The sequence below is a fragment of the Alligator mississippiensis genome, chromosome 6 (genome assembly GCF_030867095.1).
Source record: "Alligator mississippiensis isolate rAllMis1 chromosome 6, rAllMis1, whole genome shotgun sequence".
Lineage (NCBI taxonomy): Eukaryota > Metazoa > Chordata > Crocodylia > Alligatoridae > Alligator > Alligator mississippiensis.
This window is the reverse complement of record NC_081829.1, coordinates 5,202,503-5,221,902: the sequence shown is the minus strand read 5'-3', so window position 1 is coordinate 5,221,902 and position 19,400 is coordinate 5,202,503. Positions and strand designations below refer to the sequence as shown.

The 19,400-nt window shown below is 62.8% G+C and overlaps 2 protein-coding genes across 3 annotated transcripts; one reads left to right on the top strand and one right to left on the bottom strand.

Moving 5' to 3' along the window:
• The first annotated feature begins 273 nt into the window (after positions 1–273).
• Positions 274–14,094, top strand: HPCA (hippocalcin). 2 transcript variants are annotated; one of them, XM_014611139.3, is made up of 5 exons: positions 274–375; positions 1,683–1,719; positions 9,073–9,477; positions 11,935–12,040; positions 12,417–14,094. In XM_014611139.3, the coding sequence occupies exons 3-5, from the start codon at positions 9,100–9,102 to the stop codon at positions 12,512–12,514; spliced, it is 582 nt and encodes a 193-aa protein (XP_014466625.1). In that variant the 5' UTR covers positions 274–375; positions 1,683–1,719; positions 9,073–9,099; the 3' UTR covers positions 12,515–14,094. The 2 variants fall into 2 exon arrangements, with proteins under 2 accessions (XP_014466625.1, XP_059585544.1); XM_059729561.1 differs by lacking the exons at positions 274–375; positions 1,683–1,719 and adding an exon at positions 7,735–8,279.
• TMEM54 (transmembrane protein 54) lies at positions 14,047–19,400 on the bottom strand. Its single transcript, XM_006267986.4, has 6 exons — positions 19,124–19,400; positions 17,832–18,025; positions 16,381–16,440; positions 15,461–15,649; positions 14,969–15,100; positions 14,047–14,521 (listed from the first exon to the last, which is right to left on the bottom strand). The coding sequence occupies exons 1-6, from the start codon at positions 19,134–19,136 to the stop codon at positions 14,429–14,431; spliced, it is 681 nt and encodes a 226-aa protein (XP_006268048.2). The 5' UTR covers positions 19,137–19,400; the 3' UTR covers positions 14,047–14,428.

Below are 19,400 nucleotides of genomic sequence, written 5' to 3'. Positions count from 1 at the left end.
AGCGGGGCGGGCAGGGAGCAGCGGCCGTGGGCTCGGGGCTGCGCCTCCAGCCGGGCGGGGGCAGGGACACGCAGCCTTGCCCCGCTGCCCCCCCCCCCGGCAGCTGCCCCGGGGCTGCCCCGCAGCCTGCCCGTGCTCCGGGGGCGGGGGAGCGGGCGGGCGAGGCGCGGGCAGCGGGCTCGGGCCCGGGAGCCCCCCCGGGCGGGCTGCGGGAGGCGGAGGCGGGGCCGGGGCGGGGGCCGGGCCGGTGCCTCCCCCGGGCCGGGAGCCGCCGCGCCGGCCGCCCAGCCTATAGCAGCCCCCTCCCGCCGCCCGGGCCGCCCGGCGGGGCGCAGCGTCCGCGGCAGCGCAGCAGCAGCTCCTCTCGCCGGGCAGGTAGGACGGGGCGGGGGGCTCCGCTGCGGCTCCGCCCGGGGGCCCCGTGCCGCAGTGCCCGGGGCTGGGCAGCCCCCCACCGCCGTGCCCTGGGATGCGGCGGTGCCCGGGAGTCGGCTGGGAGAGCCGGGGCACCTCCGCTCCGTGCCCCCGGCTGGCCCGTGCCCCCCAGTGCGGTGCCAGCCCCCCTGCGCCAGGCTCCCGGGGGCATGCAGAGCCCCTGTGGCCCCTGGCGGGGGGCCTGGGGGGCTCCGTCGCTTTGCTGGGGGGAAGCGTGCGGCGCGTGCCAACCCTCCTCAATCCCTGCTGCCAGAGCGGGGAAGGAGGCAGCGTGTCTGAGGAGGGGGCGGAGGGTGCTGGAGCGCGTCCCTTGGAGAGCCGCCCACCCTCCTCTGCAGCTCGCTTTCCGGGGTGCCGGCATCCATCTGGCACCCTCGCTTCGTCCCCCTGCCACACAGAGAAGCACATCTAGGCTCTCCAGGCCTCGGGGGACTCCTTGCCTCGGCCTGGCCGCTTGCTGCCCCCCCCCCCCCTCGGATGCCCCTGGCAGTAGGTGTTTGGGGGGGCATCAGAGAGAGAGGTGGGAGGCTCCGGAGAGGGGGTGCTGGTGATGGAGGGTGCCTGTACAGAGGGCAAGACTGGGTGGGGTTGGGGGTGAAGCAGCTTCTGGCAGGTGAGGGAGCAGGACCGTGTCCCTGCAAAGGGCATGAAGGTGGAACGACTGCTGGATCCAGGCCTGGAGTCCCTTTCCCAGGGAGCATCCTCTCCTGCTCAGAAATGCGATCAGATCGGGCACTGGGCTGGGTGCGTGTGCATCTCTGGACCAAGCCCTGCATTGCACCCTGCGTCCTGGCAGCATGCTCTCACCCCAAGACCCAGGCCGGCTCGTTGGAGGGCTGCCGCAGAAAGCCACCAGCTGGGGCACATCCAAGGGGGCTGCCGGGGGGTGTGTGGCAGGCCACACTGACGCCCCGCTTGCCCGTGACCCAGCAGGGCTGAGAGAACAGTTCCCTGTCCCCGTGAGCTGTCGCACTAGCAGTCCTGGGCGCTGGGATCCGGGGGTGGGAGCTCTCACTTCCTCCAGAACCCCGCGTCCCTGGGGAGGCTGGCTCTGCCAGCCCCAGCTTGGGATGCAGCGTGAGGCTCATCTGCTTGCTCGGGCATTGTGCCTAAGGGGGGGTGGGAGCGAAGCCTGGCATCAGTGCGGCTCCAGGCCTGAGTCTCTCGCGTGCGAGCTGGCGAATGCAGATGCCTCTGTGTTGGGCAGATTGCTGACACTGGCTGACTCCCTTTCAACTTCTTTCCAGCTCCTGGATCTCCGGTCCCACCTCTGCTCTTCTCTGTGTGAGTAACGTATCGAATGTGAACCTGGGGAGCCGTGTCTGTGCTGTGTGCGCGGTGGGGGGTATCTCGTGTGCATGTGTATTAATGTCTGTAGTGGGGGGGTGGAAGAAAACAGCTTCCAACAGAGCCTCGCTGGTCTTCCCGCCGGGTGCCTCTTCTAGTGTTAATGCTGGATCGCTGCTTCCCACGGATGCAGCAAGCAAGCTTATTGAACACAGAACCGGGAGGGACAGAGGGGCATCTTGCTATGGCTGGGCCTTGCGGGGAGAGGGGAAGGGGAACCTCTGCTGGGATTTGCCTGGGGCAGGAACTGGAAGCTTGGTCCTGAGACACAGCTCAGCAGCAAGCGTATTCCTGGTAGGGGTGAAGGGGCTGTGGGGGGGGTTGCGGCTGCAGATCCAGCTGCGGGGCTCATTGCAGCCTGGGACCTGATCGCAGAGCAGAGTGGCAGATGGCAGGAGTCTCTCTGGTAGGGGACCCTTGTGGAGGAAGCAGTTTGGGGGGTGAGGGGGCAAATGGATTGGGGTTGTTCCAAGTAGCTGAAGGGGATGAGGCACCAAATGCTGCTACCTTTCAGTGGGACTTCCCTGGCTTGGAAACTTCCAGCCCTCCCGGTCAGAGCCCTGCACCCAGGAGGTGGCACTGTTGAGCCACACTGGGGTTAGGTGCAGGCGCAGGTGGGGGTCCAGGAAGCTGGTTTGCTATGGCTGGCTGCTGGTTCTCCTCCTGCAAGCAGAGGCTGAGCCTCTGGGCCAGAGGCAGGGCTTGGTCCGAGCTTCGAGCCCTGCTAGCTCTTGCAGCTGTTCTTTGCTTAACCTGCTGCACCCGTGGGAGGCCTGGGAAGTCCTGCTGCATGGATCTGGTGCATTGCTGAAACCCACTCTGCAGAGGGCGGGGGAGAGGGGAAAGGTGGGGTGACCCGAGAGGAGGTCCAGCATTGAGGGCACCTGGTCTCCCCTTGTCTTGTGGTCAGAATTTGTGCAGGGTGCTGGGCGCTGCTCCCAGCCTCTCCTGTGTGAGGGGCCTGGTCTCCTAGGAGAGGGCCCACCAGAGCCCTCCGAGACCCACGCTGCATGTCTGTCCTTATCGTTCCCCTAGCAGGGAGCTGCCAGCTTTACCTGCAGCCAGGCTCTTCCAGCCAGAGCCCCTGAGCGGGGACCAGGCTGCCTGTGTGACAGGTGTCAGCTTCAGGGCCACATGGTCCTGGCACCTGTGCCCCTGCCAGCTGTGTAATCCAGAGGGCCTCTAGGCTCACGGACATTAGGAAAGCTTGCAGGCTGGTGTCACAGGCAAACAGGGCAGGGATCTGGTCTCCTTCTGTCCTTCCCTGGTGCTTGCTTTGCTCCAAGCCTTCCTGGGGCCTGGCTCCTGGCTGCCCTTCGTGAGCAGTGAAGTGGTTGTTTGCTGTGACTGCGTTTTCCCTCTGGACCCCTGCACCGTGCCCTCCGCACGCCTCCACTGCCCTTCCTCTCCATAGCAGAGCTGTGGGGTTTTGTGGCCTGCCCTCCCTCAAGCAGCCACTGACCCACGCCCCCCCCTCCCCAGCCCTGGCCCTGGCGGGTGTTGTTGGGACACCAGGATGATTGCTGTCAAGAGCCAGTTAAATATTAATGGAGAGTAGGCAGGCGAAGGCGTTGGCTCCGCCAGGCGCTACCGTCCCGGCCTACGCGGCTCCGGCGCGCAGAGCTGAAAATAAACCTCTCAAAAGGCAGCTGACCCAGTTCTGAAGCTTTTGCCGCCAGTACTTGCTTTCCAGGCAGGGCTCAGGCTAGGCCTCTGCAGACAGATGGGCCGTTAATGCCCATCCACCCCGACTCTGGCCTAAGTCAGCCAGTGGTTCTCTGAGGCCAGGAGGTGGGGGCTGTGTGCAGGGAACTTCCTCCAGCAGTGCCAGGCAGGGTTGCAGCAATGTGAACGAGGCACATGTCACCACTGTAGGTGTCGAGGGAGCCACCCGGGCAGGGCATTTCTGTGGCAGGGGAGTGGGGATGCAGTGGGGATGCTTTTGTTCTGCACTGAGAAATCAGGCATTTGCAGTAGCTCCAGCACTCAAAGGCTGAGCAAATGTTAGGGAGAAACTGCCTCCCCCGATCCTATAAACAAGTAGAGTGGAGGGCAGCTCGTCTCACTGCTGACATCGCGACGTGCGAGCATGCCGTGATCCTGCCGGAGAATGGGACCTTGAGAAGTCGGCAATGTCATCTACAGGCACCATCGGGGAGATGGGATTAATGGTTGGCAAACGCACTTCAGAAAGAACGTGAGCTGACATCGCACCTTGCTGCGTTCTCAGTGAACCAGGCCATGGGGCAGGGGAGCAGGCGTGGTGTCGCTGCGGATGGCGTAGTGAGAGCCTCTGGCTACGTGCGGAGCCAGCTGGAAAGACAAACCCAATCAGGACGTTGCAAAGCAGGCTGGAAAAGGACACTGGAGGAATCGCTCCCAATTACATGGGACAAATCCTTACACTTCTTGGCACCATCAGCGTGCTACTCACTGGCAGCTGGTCAGGAGTAGTGGGGCCATCAACTAACCGCATGTCTCCAGCATGGACATCTGAGCAACGGCCCCATTGGAGCCCATGCTGAGCTCAGGGGTTGGCTTGCCCACTACAGCATTGGGGCACAAGGCTGAGAACCCAGGCCTCCGGGGCAGCTCCTGGCGCTGGTGTTTGGATCTTCCAGCAAGTGACAAGTGGGCTGAGAGAAACTCCAGGGTGAAATCTTGAGCACGGGGGACCCAGGGATGGGGCTGGGAGCCTGGCTCTGTCCCCGCCTCTGCCGTAGACGGGCTTTGTCACCTTGAGGAGGTCACTTAACCTCTCGGCATCCTAGCCCCAAGCAGAAGGCTAATTAGCACATGTTGCTCCTTGGGAGCAGGGGCTTGTGCGTGTGAGCATGTTGGGCTGCTTTCACCAGGCAGGTCACGGGGGGATATAGCAAGCTGGTGCACTGAGGACCAAAGCCCATCCTTGCTGGTCCCCCACGAACTGGAAGGTTGTGGTTGAACCTGGCTGCCCTAGGGATTGTGGCCTGTCTGTGTGCATCGCTCAGAGCCCACCAGGCTCAGGGCTCTCCACTTCTGCATCCCTACATCAGATGCTGTTCCTGGCACTCCTCTCTCCCCAGCACACTTGGGTCAAGTGTGCCTTTCTAGCCTGACGTGCCCGCTGGCTAGTGCTGCTCTCCAAGGAACAGGCAGCCACCACCTGCTTAAAACCTGTCGTACTTAGCTGTTGGGAAGCTGTGGCTGGGGAGGGCTGCGATGGGTCATGCCTACAGTCTCACCTGCTCAGGGGATGAATAGGGAAGTTGCTGTGCATTAAAAATGGGGTGTTCTCTCCCACGGACCTTGCCGTTCCCTGTCCTCCACTCCTCGCAGCTCGTTCCAACGGAGGATGTGTTTCCAAGGCTTCTGTTTTATTTCTGGTACAAAGTCTGTGCTGAGATAGCTGTGAAACGGCCTATTGAGCCACTGCTCCAGTCCCTGCCCAGGCCGCAAGCCAGCACTGGGCACATCTGGAAACTGCCTTTGAAATTCTCTTTCTCCCTGCGTGTTCCTGGCTACAGATCTGCCACCTCCTGAATGTCCCGGGGGCACTTCCCTCTCAGACAAGCGGCCAAGAGCATCCCACACTGGCTCCCGCGAGTGTGAGGACTGGTCCTGTCTGCCTCATGCTCTAGGATGATGCATCTCTGCAGTTACTGGTGGTGTGCAGTGACGTGAAATTGTCCTTCGCTGATGGGAGGGAGGGGGTGGGGAGGCAATCGGGAGAGGGCAGAAACATGGGGCTGCTGTGATAACACGGTGTGCAGATGAGCAGCAGTGCTGGTTTCTCTTAGGTGGCCCCGATACAGCTTCTGAGTGAGGTGTATCCACGCTCCAGCTCTGAGCTCCTGCTGCAGTGAGCTCCCCCCTCCTCGGTGGCTGGACCCAGTCTCTCCTTGAGGCTTGCTTCGGGGTCATTCCACAGTTCTTTTGCTTTGCAAAGGCTTGAACCCAAGGAGCACGTGGCGAGAGACCCATGTCTGAGGCCTGAGCTGCAGATTTTGGTCCTGCTCCCTCCTACAACCCTCCTGGACAGGATCACACGCCTCTTCTCTGCTGCTGCATCCCAGCTCAGGCTCCCTGGCAAATCAGTTACCTCTTGTAGGTGCATCTCAGGGCTCTCCAGTAGGCTGAACACATGGAGATTCAAGTCTCCTGCTGCGGTGCCTAAGTAGCAAATGGCTCCAGCCTCTGCTTTCATTACATCCTAATTGAACTAACCCAGCTGGAGGTACCTGGCATCTTAGAGAGCCTGAATGGGTCCCCTGGAGTAGTGCCATGGGGCTGGGGGGAGCTAGGCAGTGCAGAGCTGACCCTGCTGGCATGCAGGTCCTGTGGAGGGGCCTGTCTCGCTCCTGCAGCCAGACATAGCACCCAAGAGTGTCAAGTGCAATGGAAAAAAGTGAGGGGAGGGGAAAGAAACTCCCTAGTTCTAGGATGCATCTTGCCCAGCCACCTTCCTCCTCCTCCTCCTCTCACAGGTTCTGCCTGTTTGTGGTGCTCGCTCCGGTGAACAGAGCTGCCCATACACTTGCAAGGCTCAGAGAAGCACACTCCATGCCAGGACTGCTGCATTTTATGACCCTGTCTGCAGCCCAGCCCAGCCCGGCCGGCCCCTGCACGTACAGTTGCCAGTCAGAGCAGCGTCTGACTGGTGCCACATCAGACCCTGTGGTGACTGCAAGCTGTAGTGGCACGGCACTGGGAAGAAAACTTCCCCTGGGAGACCAGCCTGGCTGTCTGTGGGGGGATAAGCCTGCAGCCAGGGGACGTGCCCCTGGCATAGCCGTGCGTGTGGGGTGCTGGGTGCCCATTGCTGCTGGGAGCACGCTGAAGGGGGGCAGCGGATGTGTATGGAAAAGCTGCTGCTTCCCTGAAAGCAAAGGATCTCTGCCTTGCTGCTGGATCCTAAAAGCTACCTTCCTCCCAGCTGATTCGTGCCGCTCTGCGGTGGTTCCTGCTCGAGTCTCCCTCCTGGTTTTGCAGCCTGTTTCCTACCAGCCACCTGAAGCCCCCCCCCCCCCCCAGTCATCCTGCCAGGCTGTACTGCTCCATGTCCCCCAAAGTCGCAGCGCCACCAGGGGCTGGTGCTGGGACTTGTGCTAGGGCCTGGGCAGCTCAGGATGGCTTCTCCCTGCACCTCGAAGGCAGGGAGCTGAGTGCAAGGGTAACAAGATGCCATGGACCCAGATGCATTTCAGTCTCACCAGCCTGGGCATCATTCACCAGACAACAAGCAGCACCTGCGCCCTGCATGGCCCTGGCCAGCCCTGCCAGTGCCATTAGCCCAGCCCTGGGTGGGCTGTAATGACATGGCTCCTCTCTTCTGGGCTGTGCCTGGTAGCTGCTGTCTACAGGGCAGGGCTCTGCTATTAGATGAACCAGGGACAGGGAGAATGGGAGCTGGGGAGCACAAAGGAGCTGAGTAATAGAGGGGTGGGGGGAGATTTACAGGGGGGCCAGTGACAGGACAGAGGGAGTGATGGGGGAGCAGGTGGGGCTGGGCACAGGCTGTAATAGGGAGTAGGGGGGAGATGTATAGGCTCAATGTTGGGGTGAACAAGGGGAAGAGCTTTCATGGGCCCCCTCCTCCGGGAGGTCTCGGGCCCAGCTGGCCCCTGCTCTGGGGCTGGCAGGCATCCCCTAGTACGGCATCTCTGCCCTGAGCAGGGCCAGTCTATCCCAGGGCTTTGGGGCATCCTAGTGCACTGGAGCAATGACTCGGGAATCCCTGTAGACGGGCTGCCTACCTGCTCCCCGCCTGCTGCAGCCCCCACAGCTCTCTACACCTGATGCCCCTCTTCCTCATTAGGCATGGATGCAGCTCTGTGCCTAATGAGCTGGCAATTACTTATGCAAATGAGGAGCAGAGCTGCCCAGGGATTGCTGCAGGGAAGCTCTCCAGCTGCTGGCCCATTAGTGGGCTGTAAATGGCAGCCACCCCAGCAGGCCTCCCTTTGGCTGCCCAAGGAATGGTGCATACGTGTGCGCGTGGCTGGAGAAGGGTGCTCGGGAGCTGTGCCCGGGGCAGGGATCATCAAGGCCTTAGGCAGATGAGCCATAGAAGGGACACGGGGTGGTTGCCTGTCTGTGTGCTGGTGACGGCTCAGGAACTGGCTTCACGGTGTCAGCTGGAAGTGTAACTGCGCTGACTCATCTGTGTGCACGGGTCTCTAGCGTGGGCTCAGTGGGGCTCTAACGTCCAGCTGGCTTGGAGCAGCTCCCTGCCACGTGCTGTGGTCAGCACTGGCATGGGGTCCCGAGCCAGACATGCTATTCCCATCTGCCTGGCCTGGCCTGGAGCAGGAGGGGTTGAGCTTGCTGCTTTGGAGCACAGGGAGCCAGTGGCCACAGCCAAGCCAGGCTGTCTGTGGTGTGTCTGCAGCTCTGTTGGAGAAACCAGGGCTTGGGCAGCCCCTGATTGCCTGCCCCGCAACCTGTTCTGTGCTTCTGGGGCCTTGGCAGGACCTTCACTAGGGAAGGCAGCCCCTGCCCTGTTAGCACGGCCCCAGGTGAGCCCACAACAAAGGAGGTGGCTTGGGGGAGCTCTCAGGGGAGCTGTGAGAGTGAGTACTGGGTAGTGAGGGGGGGATTGGGGTGCAGTGATGCCAGCCTGCCCGCAGCCCCAGAACCAGGCCCAGCAAGAGCAGTGCCCTCAGTGGGGTGAGCTGCGAATAGGCAGGGAAAGACCCCCCCGCCCTGCTGCCCCCCATTTCATACCTGCACCCTGCCCTCCTTAGGCTCAGTCCCTGTGCAAGGGTGCCTGGCTGAGTGGACCAGGCCTGCTGTGTGAGGGGTCAGCATGCCATGGGCAGACTGGCAGCCTGACCACGTGGGAAGGCAATGAGCTGCATCCCTGGGATGGTGTAGTTGGACATGGCCTCCATTCTTCCTGCTAGCCTGAGGTGGCTGTGAGGGTGGTGGGGAGGTGGGAGGAAGAGTCCTGCCTCAGGCTGGCTCAGGTGCCTTGAGGTGTGCAAGCTTGGCCTGCTTATTGGTGCACAACCAGAGCACCTGGGAACCCTGGTTGTGTATTAGCACCCCAGGGTGTCAGGTGCAGCACACCCACAGAGATGCCGGTCAGCTCTAATGGGGGCAGCATTTCCTAGGTGATGGGGCCAACCTAGGAAAGTCTGTGATACTTTCCATGAAGTCACAAAGGGCAATTCGTAGGCTTTATGGCAGGCAGGGACCATTAGACCAGCTGATGGCCACCTGCGTAACCCAGTCCCTGAGAGATGCTTGCACCTGGTGGGCAGAAGGGGTGACCCGGCGCATGCCTTTCTCACCTCTTTTCGCTCCTAGGCCCCAGACCCAGGCTCGGGCGTGACCATGGGGAAGCAGAACAGCAAGCTGCGCCCGGAGATGCTGCAGGACCTGCGGGAGAACACGGAGTTCTCGGACCTGGAGCTGCAGGAGTGGTACAAGGGCTTCCTCAAGGACTGTCCCACCGGGATCCTCAATGTGGAGGAGTTCAAGAAGATCTACGCTAACTTCTTCCCCTACGGCGACGCCTCCAAATTCGCCGAGCACGTCTTCCGCACCTTCGACACCAATGGGGATGGCACCATCGACTTCCGAGAGTTCATAATCGCCCTGAGTGTCACCTCGCGGGGCAAGCTGGAGCAGAAGCTCATGTGGGCCTTCAGCATGTATGACCTGGACGGCAATGGCTACATCAGCCGGGAGGAGATGCTGGAGATCGTGCAGGTACCACGGGGGTTCCTCGGTGTCAGGTGTCTGTGGAGTTCCCTGCACTGGGTGAGGCGGTATTGCCCTCTGTAAGGGCCCAGTCCAGATGTGGGATGCCTTCCCTTCGTGGCTGCAGTGGGGTGAGGCTGGGGGATCCCACCAGCCAGGTCCCTGCTGTATGCTGCTCTGCGGGCCATCAATAGAGGTCCTCCAGCAGCTCCCCACCTCTCAGGGCCCCAGCCAGCATGCACCCAACCATCACCCTTTCATCATGAAAGGCTGGGGAGATGGTGCACTCTGTGGCCCCCCAACCTTGGCATCACAGACAACCTGTGGCCTGGGAGCCCCTGCAGTAGCACAGGCCCTTGCTCCCCCACATCGAAGGTCCTGCTTTTCTCCTGCTTTGCCTCCTGCTCAGTGCCTTGCCCCTGTGCAGAGTAAATGTGAAACACCCTCTGGGGATGGAGCCCCATCCCCACACCCCATCCTGCAGTGACGGGGCTAGGGACAGGGCAGCCAGGGAGGGTCTGTGGGTTGGCCTCTTGCCTGAGCCGTGTTTCTCTTGTCCCGGGTGGAGGCAGGCTGCCTGCGTGTGCCCCTCTTGGCAGGAGAGGCTGCTCTGGGCTGAGAGAGTACCAAGAGCTGCTTGCCTTGCTGAGGGAGGGGGCTGCAGGCTAGAAGCAGGAGCAGATTCCCTCCCCCCAGCACTGCGGCAGGAGAGGTTTGCAGGCAGCTTTTGAATAAGGGCAGGCACATAATAGAGAGGCTCCCTGGTTCCCTGCAGGCAGTTCTCTGTTCCCCCCTCCTTCCCTCCTCTGGGTACAGCTCATTGCTCCCTGCCTGGTGGGGCTGCAGAGAGCAGATTGTGGATCTGAATTTAATGGAGATTAGCCGGCTGGATGGCGAGCTGACCAGATTACCGGAGGGCAAGGGTGAGGGCATTGTCCCTCCCAGCCCCTTCTGCCTGGCTCTGGTGCAGACAGGAGATGTGCGGACACCCACCCTGCTGCTGTTGGCATATGGGCGGTGTGCCTGGCAGGCTCCGGTTCCCACGATGGCAGGGTGACACCTGTTTACAGCAAATGTAGCTGTGCCTGGGGGAGCCATGGGTGCGGATCCTGGAGCCAGCTCCTGGGAAGTAAAGCGCCAACGCCGTGTCCCATGGGGAGACCGTTGGGCTTGCGGCGGCCCAGCAGGGCTGGTATCGTCACTGCTGGGAGCTCGGGGATGCCAGAGGGATCACGGCCGAGGCTGCTAGACCAGGGGGGGATTTGCAGAGGAAGGACCCAGCAGCATCCAACCTAGTCCAGCCCAGGAGCCAGGTGAACATGGGGTCTGAGATCAGGTGCCAGGGAGGACTTGAGCCCCAGTGCCAGGCTCCTTGGGTGGCCAGAGGGAACCCAACCTGGTCCCCAGCATGAGCATAGATGTGGGGGCTGGGGTTTGACTGATTCCCCACTTTCTCTTCCTGCTCCCCACAACCCGGCCCAGGCTGGGCTGGAGCCACTGCAAGTGCCCAGTCCAAGTGGAGGGGTGGGGGTGTGTGTGTGTGTGTCCAAGCGGAGGGTGGGGGTGTGTGTGTGTGAGTCCAAGCGGAGGGTGGGGGTGTGTGTGTGTGAGTCCAAGCGGAGGGTGGGGGTGTGTGTGTGTACTTGCGGTGCCTGCTCTCCCCAGCCTGCTCCTACGCTCCCTCTTGTGGCAGCCATGGCTCCCTGCCCACTATAGCCATAGTCCATCGAAGGCAGGGGAGGTTTGCACCTTGTAGACAACGGAATCAGAGCTGCGTGAGCTTCCATAAGCAGCAGCTCGCTGCCCCCGAGCCACCCTCTGCAGCCCCACCCTAGCTGAGGGCAGGAGCTGCAACTGCTGCACTGGAGCCATGAGCCTGTCCTGGGGCTGTGGCAGCCACAGCGGGGTCCTGCCGGAGCCACCCCTTGCACACGGGTGTGCTGTGCCGTGTGTGCCCGTCGGCCAACCTGGCTGTCGCCTGCCCAGTGACCCAGCCCTGCTGACTAGCCAAGCCCTGGGTTGCCGCACAACTCTTCAAGGGCTGAGGCTTGGATAGGGACCCCAGGCTGCATGAACACAGGTGCTGTGAGGGTCATGCAGGCTCCAGCCTAGGCATGGGTGGCCTTGCCAGCCCTGTCTCCATCACTGCCCGAGTGCCAGGTCTAGCTCGGACTGGAAGAGCTCCTTGTACATTAGTTACAGCTACCTCCCCGCGAGGGTGGCTGGGAGCTGGGTCCCTCCGGAGGCAGCTCCCACCTGCCAATGCCTCTCGTTTTAATCACGTCTGTGCCACTGCTTCCCTTGCTGCGCTGCATTAATACTTTAAACGGGCTCTATCCATTGGGAGTGCCCCTGAGAGCTGTGCTTGGGTCGTCTCGGGGGTCTCCTGGAGGCGTTCAGGCAGCAGGTCTTTACCCTCACTCAGCTCCCTGGTCCCTTACTGCCTGCCCACTTCCCTCCCCTAAGGCCATCTACAAAATGGTTTCCTCGGTGATGAAGATGCCTGAGGATGAATCCACCCCCGAGAAACGAACGGAGAAAATCTTCCGACAGATGGATACTAATAACGATGGTAAGCAAGCGGAGCCCCAGGGGATTAGGGTGCAGGCGCATGGCTAAATCCCCGGGCCAGCGGAGGGGGGGCATGCATACACCGATTAAAAGCTGGATCGTGGGGCTGGGCCCCTCCCGGCAGGTTGCAAGATGTTGCTTCCCCCACACCACCACCATGCTGGCTTGGACACAGCTGCCATGTGCCTGGGACCACAGGCTGCTGTCCCAGGGTCGCTGTCTCCAGAAGAGCTGCGGTGCCCAGGAGCTGGCTGCTAGGGGTTGTGGTGGGGGAGTGAAGCCACTGCCCGGGACCAAGGGCCCTCCCAGCTCCCTGCCCAGGCAGCTCCTAGTGGAGCCATCTGTGACCTGAGGCCCTGTCTTGCCCTGCCACCCAGGCAAACTGTCTCTGGAAGAGTTCATCAAAGGTGCCAAGAGTGACCCGTCCATCGTGCGGCTGCTGCAGTGCGACCCCAGCAGCGCCTCGCAGTTTTGAGCCCGCCCCAGCGCCGCCTGGCAGGGATGGGCCGCGTCCCCTGCCGCCCGCAGCCGCCACGACACCTGACCTCACAACAGCACCGGCTCCAACAGGGAGACCCGTGTCCCACCGCCCTCGGGACTGGGGCTGGGGCCGGGGGACGTGCTCCCGCCAAGCGCCAGCACTGCCAACGTCTTCGACTTATCTGCTCCCTTTCCCCAATGCTACATCCATAGATGTGTACGTGTGAGTGTGCAGCTCTTTTGGGGGCAGGGGGGGTCACGAGCCACTTTCACCTACGCGCTTGGTGGGGCTGGGGCCAGAGGCTGCTCTGAGGAGCTGGGGGGGGGTAGTCTCCTGACTGGAGCTGCAGGCTGCTCTGCTGTGCTGTGGGCGGGGGTGCAGCTCAGCCCCGTTCTCTCTGCAGGAGGGGAAGAGATGCCAGACCTCTGCCTTGTATCCAGTGGGGGTGGGGAGCCAGGTCAGCTGAGCGCCTGCCGCAGCAGTAACCCCTGCTGTAGCCAGGACCCGCCGTCCTTTCCCCCATGCTCTGCCTGGTCCTCCAGCAGGAGTGAGGCCAGGCTACCCCCACCCTCTCCATTGCCACAGTCCTAGTCAGGGGGCTTCAGCAGTATTGGCCCTGGTACCTGCCCTCAAGGGGAAAGCCCGGCTGCCCTGCTGGTGCCTCCTGGGTGCAGCTAGGGAGGCCCCGGCTGGGAGCAGCATGCAGCCAGGTAGGGTCCGAGTGCACGCAGAGACAGCCTCCCAGGCTCTCCCCAGCTGCAGCTGGGCCCCGGGCAGGCTTCTCCAAGACTTGGCTCCCTGCAGCCCCGGTGCAGTGGGCAGAGCAAGCCCAGCCCAACTCTGAGCCAGCCGGAGGGCCAGGGCTTCTCTCGCCACCACCCAGCTGGGGAACAAGACCTCGCTCAGTGCCTCTGGGGAAAATAGGAGCCCGACCCCCTCCGGCAAGGCCAAAAAGGGGGCCTGAGATAAAGGAAAGGTCACTCCATCCTATGCAGGGCTGGGGGCTGGGCAGGAGGAAAAGGATGCCAGGGACCGTGGGATCTGGGAGAACAGGCTGTCCCTCCCAGCTCCCTACCAGAGCAGACCCCCTGCCTCAGCCAGAGGCGCCTGAGCTTCTGGCCACTCCACCACCCCTGAGGGTAGAGGGGAGAGCCACCACTGACAGGGGCCTGGGCAGGAGAAGCTCTGGGGGGAGAAGGGACCATGGTGATCCCCAGTCCTTGACAGCCAGTCCCTGGCTCCCACCTCCTGCATCTGGGCAAGAGCCTGGAGCACGGGCAGATGCCAGCTCCCACTCAACCCCACTGTCCTGGGGTGCCTGCCGGCCCCTCCCCACCCCGTGCACTTTGCCACACGCACCAAGACAGAGGCCCCACACAGGCACATGCCAGCCCCTCCGCCCTCGCCCCCTCCCTCAGTTCTCTCCCCAGGACCAGCCTGGGGGGAGCCCGGGGCAGCCCAGCACGAGACGCAGCAGGCGCTAGTCCCACTCCGTAGGGCCCGGGGTGCACGCGGTGGGGGGGGGCTGCTTTTGTTCTTTTAATAACTTCAGAATAAAGTTTTGTCTCAGTGCAGCCGGGCGCAGGGGGCTCCGTCGGCGCCGATGTCTGCCCAGGCATGGGTCTGCGGGGACCCTCGGCCTCACTCAGAGTGAGCCCGGGTGCCAGGGGAATGGGCTCCCTGCAGCAGCGCAGTGTAGAGAGAAGGAGCTCGCTGCCTGCTCAGCACAGCCATGCTGCTCGTGGGATGCAGGAGGAGCCCTTCCCTTCATAGCAGCTCTGGGTCCATGCCACAGCCCCCTGCTGCTGGGCGGGCAGAGGCTGGGAGCCCTTGGGGTGAGGGCAGCATGGCACAGTCAGTGGGGGGGCACGGCCAGGCTGCTGAGGTGATGAGGGCTGGCTGCGCCGCTCAGAGCCATACCGCCTCCACTCGGTCCTGTCTCAGCAGGTCCCAACACTCGCCGGCTTCCAGGTTCTCTGCCGGGACAGCCTGCAGCGAGACCTGGGAACATCGAAGGGCAGCTCTTGTGAGAGAAGGGTGGCTGGGGTGCGGGGAGCTCCTTGGAGCAGGGTGCAAGGGGCACATCTGGGTGGGGCAAGGCAGTGCCAGGCTGCAATGTGGCACTTGCAGCTCCTAGATGGGAAGGAGTGTGGCTGTTTCCAGCAGTGTTGGGCCCAAGCCAACCCACACGGCTGGGGGCACCTGCTTCACAACCTCAGGCCACACCAAGCAGCTGTATGATCAGGAGCGAGCCAAGCTCCCTCTCTGCTCCTCAAAGCACTACGAGGGACAGGGTCGCTTTCTGGAGGGGCTCAGGGCTCTTGGCCAGCCCCAGAGCAGCAGGACCAGGTCCTGAGTGGTGTCACAGTGCTGGGGGCCCTGTGTGGGCAGTGCTGAGGCCACTCCATGGCAGGTGGATAGGGGGGCACCACGGGGCCAGAGAGTCACCTTTTTCTTGCGGGTCCCACAGCAGAGTCTCAGGTGCAGGAGCCGTAGGGTGAGCAGGAAGCACCGGGTGCTGAAGATGATCTCCACGAAGTCCAGGATCAGGGAGATGGTCCAGAGGGACAGCGTGGAGCTCTGCAAGGAGACGCAGGGGGGGTGTAAGCTGGGTCCTGGCCCTGGGAGTCATTCCACTGCCCTCCCAGCCTCAGGATCTGGCCTGCAAGGAAGCACAGGCTGGCACTGTTGGGTGCACAGGTCCTTTCTCCCGCTCGGCCCCCTAGCCCAGTCCACCCTCACCTCTGTCTGTACGGCAGAGGGGGTCTGGCCGGAGCTTGCCACACAGTTGAACACACCAGCAGCTACAGCCCTTCGGTGCCTCAGGGTGGGAGATGCAGGACAAGCAAGGGGTGAGGGGGGCCTGCTACCAGCAACAAGGGGACACCCCAGAAGCTGAGGACAGGAGCTCCCGGTCCAGCTGCCCCCCTGGGTGCTTACGTAGACACGGGTGGGGTCAAAGGGGCATTCGCTGGAGATCTGGATCAGCTCCACGTCCGCGAAGGTGCAGGTGGCCAGCAGCGCACGCCCGTGGTTGGCGAAGGTGAGGATAATGGAGACCGCCAGGCCCAGCGAGCAGAAGAGCGAGAGGAGGGTGCTGCTCACGCTGAGGGAGAAGAGGGCCCACTTCTGCAGGGAGAGAGCGGGGGTGTCACCGCACAGCCAGGATGCCTCCACATGCACGCACGGGAATGCATCTGTGTGTCTGCACACACGTGTGTACACACACACACAGGAATGCATCTGTGCATGTGCACACCTACTGGACTACACGTATGCACGCACACATCCACACACAGGGATGTGTACACACACACACAGAGGAATGCCTCCATATGTGCATGCACACACACGCGTGCGCGCACACACACACAAGGATATGTACACCCCCACACGTACAGAGGGACACCTCCACATGCACACACACACACATATATACATGCACAAGTCTACACATTCACACTTACAACATGACCACACGCACACAGACATGGGCACACCCACCCCCCTGCCGCCCTCTTTCAGTCCCCCAGGCCCGGGCGCTGCTTGCCCGAGTCCGGCGCTGGTGCAGGGGTTGTTGAGGCTGCATGGAGCCATGAACATGTGAGTGCCTCGCCCGTGACTAAGAGGCGCAGCTGCCCCCGGGGCACTGGGGCACAGCAGGGCAAGTCCAGGCCAGGCAAGCGCCCAGCGTGCTCAGCCCTGCACAAGTGCAAACGGCAGGGCAGAGTGAGGAGATGCACAGCCCGCTGGCAGGAGTGGGGAGGCCATCCCCTGCAGCGAGGAGAGAAACCTGAGCCCTTCCCCAGGCACAACAGGACGCCTTGCTGGGCTGGGGGTGCCATTAGCCTCATCCTTACCAGGGCAGTTTGCATGAGGTACCTGGAGAGCATGATGGCGGCGATGCCACAGGAGATGGTCTGCAAAGGGAGCACAGAGACGGGAGGAGACGCTGGCACACCCCACACACAAATACCCCCTGCCCCGGAGCCAGGGGCTCCTGCCTGCCTGCTGGACTTGCCATGGGTTTACTTCTGGGAGGTCGCCTCTAATGTGGGCATGGCTGGTTCTGCCCAGGAGAGACGCAGGATCATGACCACCCGCTCTGGGAGTCAGTGCTTCCCCCTGCCCCGCGGATACAGCCGCTTCTAGAGAAGCCTGCCTGCAGCAAAGTGGCCGTGTAGGCATTCAGCCCCGGAAGAAGCCGCCTGCCAGGCCCAGCGGTGGTCACCCGCCCAAGGAGTCCAGCTCTGACCCTGATGCAGTGCCCTTAATGCACGCTGGCAAGCCCCCAAGTGGGGCTGATCAGTTGTTAGGAGCTAGGAAGGCTATGGGCAGCTCAGCCGGGACATCATGGGTCCCACGAGAGCATGCCAGGATCACCGCGGCTCTAAAGCTGTTCTCTAAGGATAGGACGTGGGCCTGCATTTCTTTTCCTCAAGCATTTGATGCCGGCAGCACCTTGGGATGAAGTCCTAAGGGCCTGAACGGGCCCCGTCCCGCTCCTATGGACCTTGCTCTTGCAGGGGCAGCACCAGGCTCTGCCAAGCTGACGGTAGCCTGCACAGAGCTGGCCCCGGCTCCATGGATGCTGCCCCACGTGGCTTTCATATCCGAGCACCTCACGATCCGCTTGTGCCCCGTGTGCTAGGACGTGCGAGACTGAACCCACAGAGCCGTGCTGGGGGCCTGACACCCACTGGGGCCACCTAGATCTCTACAAGGACCTGGCCTGCAGCTGGACAAAGCCCTGCTCAGGCACCAAGGGCCCCCAGGCTGCCTCTGGCACTTCCTACCTTCACCCTGTCCCATCCTCCCCTTTGCTGGATGGACCTGTCACAGGCACTGGTCCTCACCAGGCTGTATATGGATTTGGGCGGGCGGGCTCCGCTGCGCTCGGCCCTGTACATTCATGCTGTGGGAGTCCCTCCCTGTCCCTGTGGATCTGTAACCCAAGCGGCCTCCTCAGACGAGACTGGGGACCGCAATGCTCCTGCTCAGGCCCACGCTGGACCTGGGCGTTTGCAGGGCTGAGGCTGCAGCCCTCGCTGTCCCAGGCACAGCACCCATAAAAGCCCCAAGGCGGGGGTGCAATAAAGAGGTCCGGCATTACGGAGAACCCCGCCGTGGGATCTGGCCTCACCCAGCCACTGCTCAGACCCACGGTTCCTGGCAACCTCATTCACATGGAAAAAAGCTCCCCTCTGCCCCCATCTTTAACTTACAGGGCATCTCCACCCAGCCCCTCACCCACACACCCCAGCCCACCCCCGTCCCCCATCACTGCGCCCCGCCAGCCGTGAAGACGCACCAGGAGCGTGGAGCTCACAGCGACGATGTTGGAGACGGCGTACTGCAGGGAGATGGTGTCCTGGGGGTTGGCCACGTAGCGCAGCACGGTCCCATGGACCAGGGCACTCACGATGAAGTTGAGGTGGCCGATGACAATGAGGATGAGCCCCGTCTTCATTAGCAGCTTCTGGTGCCCGCCAGGGTCAAGGTTGTCTGTGTGAGAGAGGGGGTCAAGCCTTGGGAGTGACCCCAGCAGCAGCGCACGGGCCCAGGACACGTACGCACACGGAGCTGTGCCTCCAAGTCCTGCCGGCCAGGGCCAAGGCAGCTCACGGAAAGCACCTAAGAGGTGATAAGGCCAGGGCTGGGCAGCCGCCCTGACGTCTGGGGGTCAGGGAAGGTGCATGAGCTCTGGCCAACCCTATCCAGCCCCCTGGCTACCCGCCTGTGCTGCTCCCTACCATAAAACAGAGCACGAAGTCCTGCCTCCCTCCCCGCTACCCCCCGAGCCGTGTTGGCAGAAGCAGGCCAGGCGCTCCCCTGGCCCCGTGACCCCCGCCTGGGCAGAGGCACAGGTTGGTTTTGGAGAGCTCCCAGCAGGTGGGCGCGGGGCTCTGGCTGGGCCACAAGGAAATGCCATCACTCCCTATAAAACCTGATTGCTTTAAAGATTAACCCGTCACCAAACATCCAGTCCCGAGATATCCTTCCCCACCCCAGCACACCTGGCTGGCAGGCGAGGCCTGTGCTGCACGGGGACCTCGGGGACCCCACTCCCCCAAGGGCTTCAAGACAGGTTTCTCCTGCAGAAGCCTCAGAGCTACGGGGTGGGACCGAGATTTGTGCCGCCTGCTCACCTAGACCAGCCCGGGGCCCGGTGCAGACAGCTGTGCCGTAGGCAACGGGGCCCCTGCTTTCTGGGGCTCCTTCACCCAGCACCTCTCATCCCACCACCCGGGGCCCCAAGCTTGCAGCGTGCAATGGCCGGTGCCCTCGTTTCCCTTCCCGGCTCCGTGCTACTCCGAGCAAACGGTGCATCCCGCGCCTCGGCTTCAAGGCGGTGCCGTGCGCCCTGGCTCCTAGGAAGAGGTGTTCAGCTAGCTGTGCCCCCGAGGTCCTTGGGCAGCACCGGAGAAGCAAGGAGGGCAATGCTGTGGCCTGTGGGTCTGCTTCCTGCCCCCGCAGCCTGGTGGGTGATGCCTGCAGGGCCAGCACCACGGGGAGACTGGGATCCAGGCCTCTTGTTCCCTGCTACCCCGTCCAAGGTGCCTCTTTCCCCAGTGGACACTGGTTCGACAAGACCCCACTCACCGAGCCGACACATCTTGGCAGCGGGGATCAGGCCATGGCTGCTCCGGCGTCCATCCCCTGGCACCCAGCGGCAGGCAGGGAGAGCCTTGCAGGCAGGCCGCGCTCCCAGTCCCTACCTGCGCGCTCTGCCATGCAGGTGCTGCAGGGCCGCAGCTGCCAGGAGCCTCCGACCCACCTTCCCCGCCAACCTGCAGCAGGATCTCGATCTGCTCTTCCTGTCCGACCAGCTCCAGGGGCTGGGAACAAAGGGCTAAACTCCACCTTCCCTGCCCCAGGA

Coding starts and splice junctions, on each gene's coding strand:
- TMEM54 (XM_006267986.4), bottom strand. Junction 15,650..16,380: donor ACCTCATGCAAACTGCCCTG/GTAAGGATGAGG, acceptor CTCTCCCTGCAG/AAGTGGGCCCTCTTCTCCCT. Junction 14,522..14,968: donor GTGGGACCCGCAAGAAAAAG/GTGACTCTCTGG, acceptor CGATGTTCCCAG/GTCTCGCTGCAGGCTGTCCC.
- HPCA (XM_059729561.1), top strand. CDS start 8,019: ATGGGGTCCCGAGCCAGACATGCTATTCCCATCTGCCTGGCCTGGCCT. Junction 8,280..9,072: donor CCCTGTTAGCACGGCCCCAG/GTGAGCCCACAA, acceptor TTTCGCTCCTAG/GCCCCAGACCCAGGCTCGGG. Junction 9,478..11,934: donor AGATGCTGGAGATCGTGCAG/GTACCACGGGGG, acceptor CCCTCCCCTAAG/GCCATCTACAAAATGGTTTC.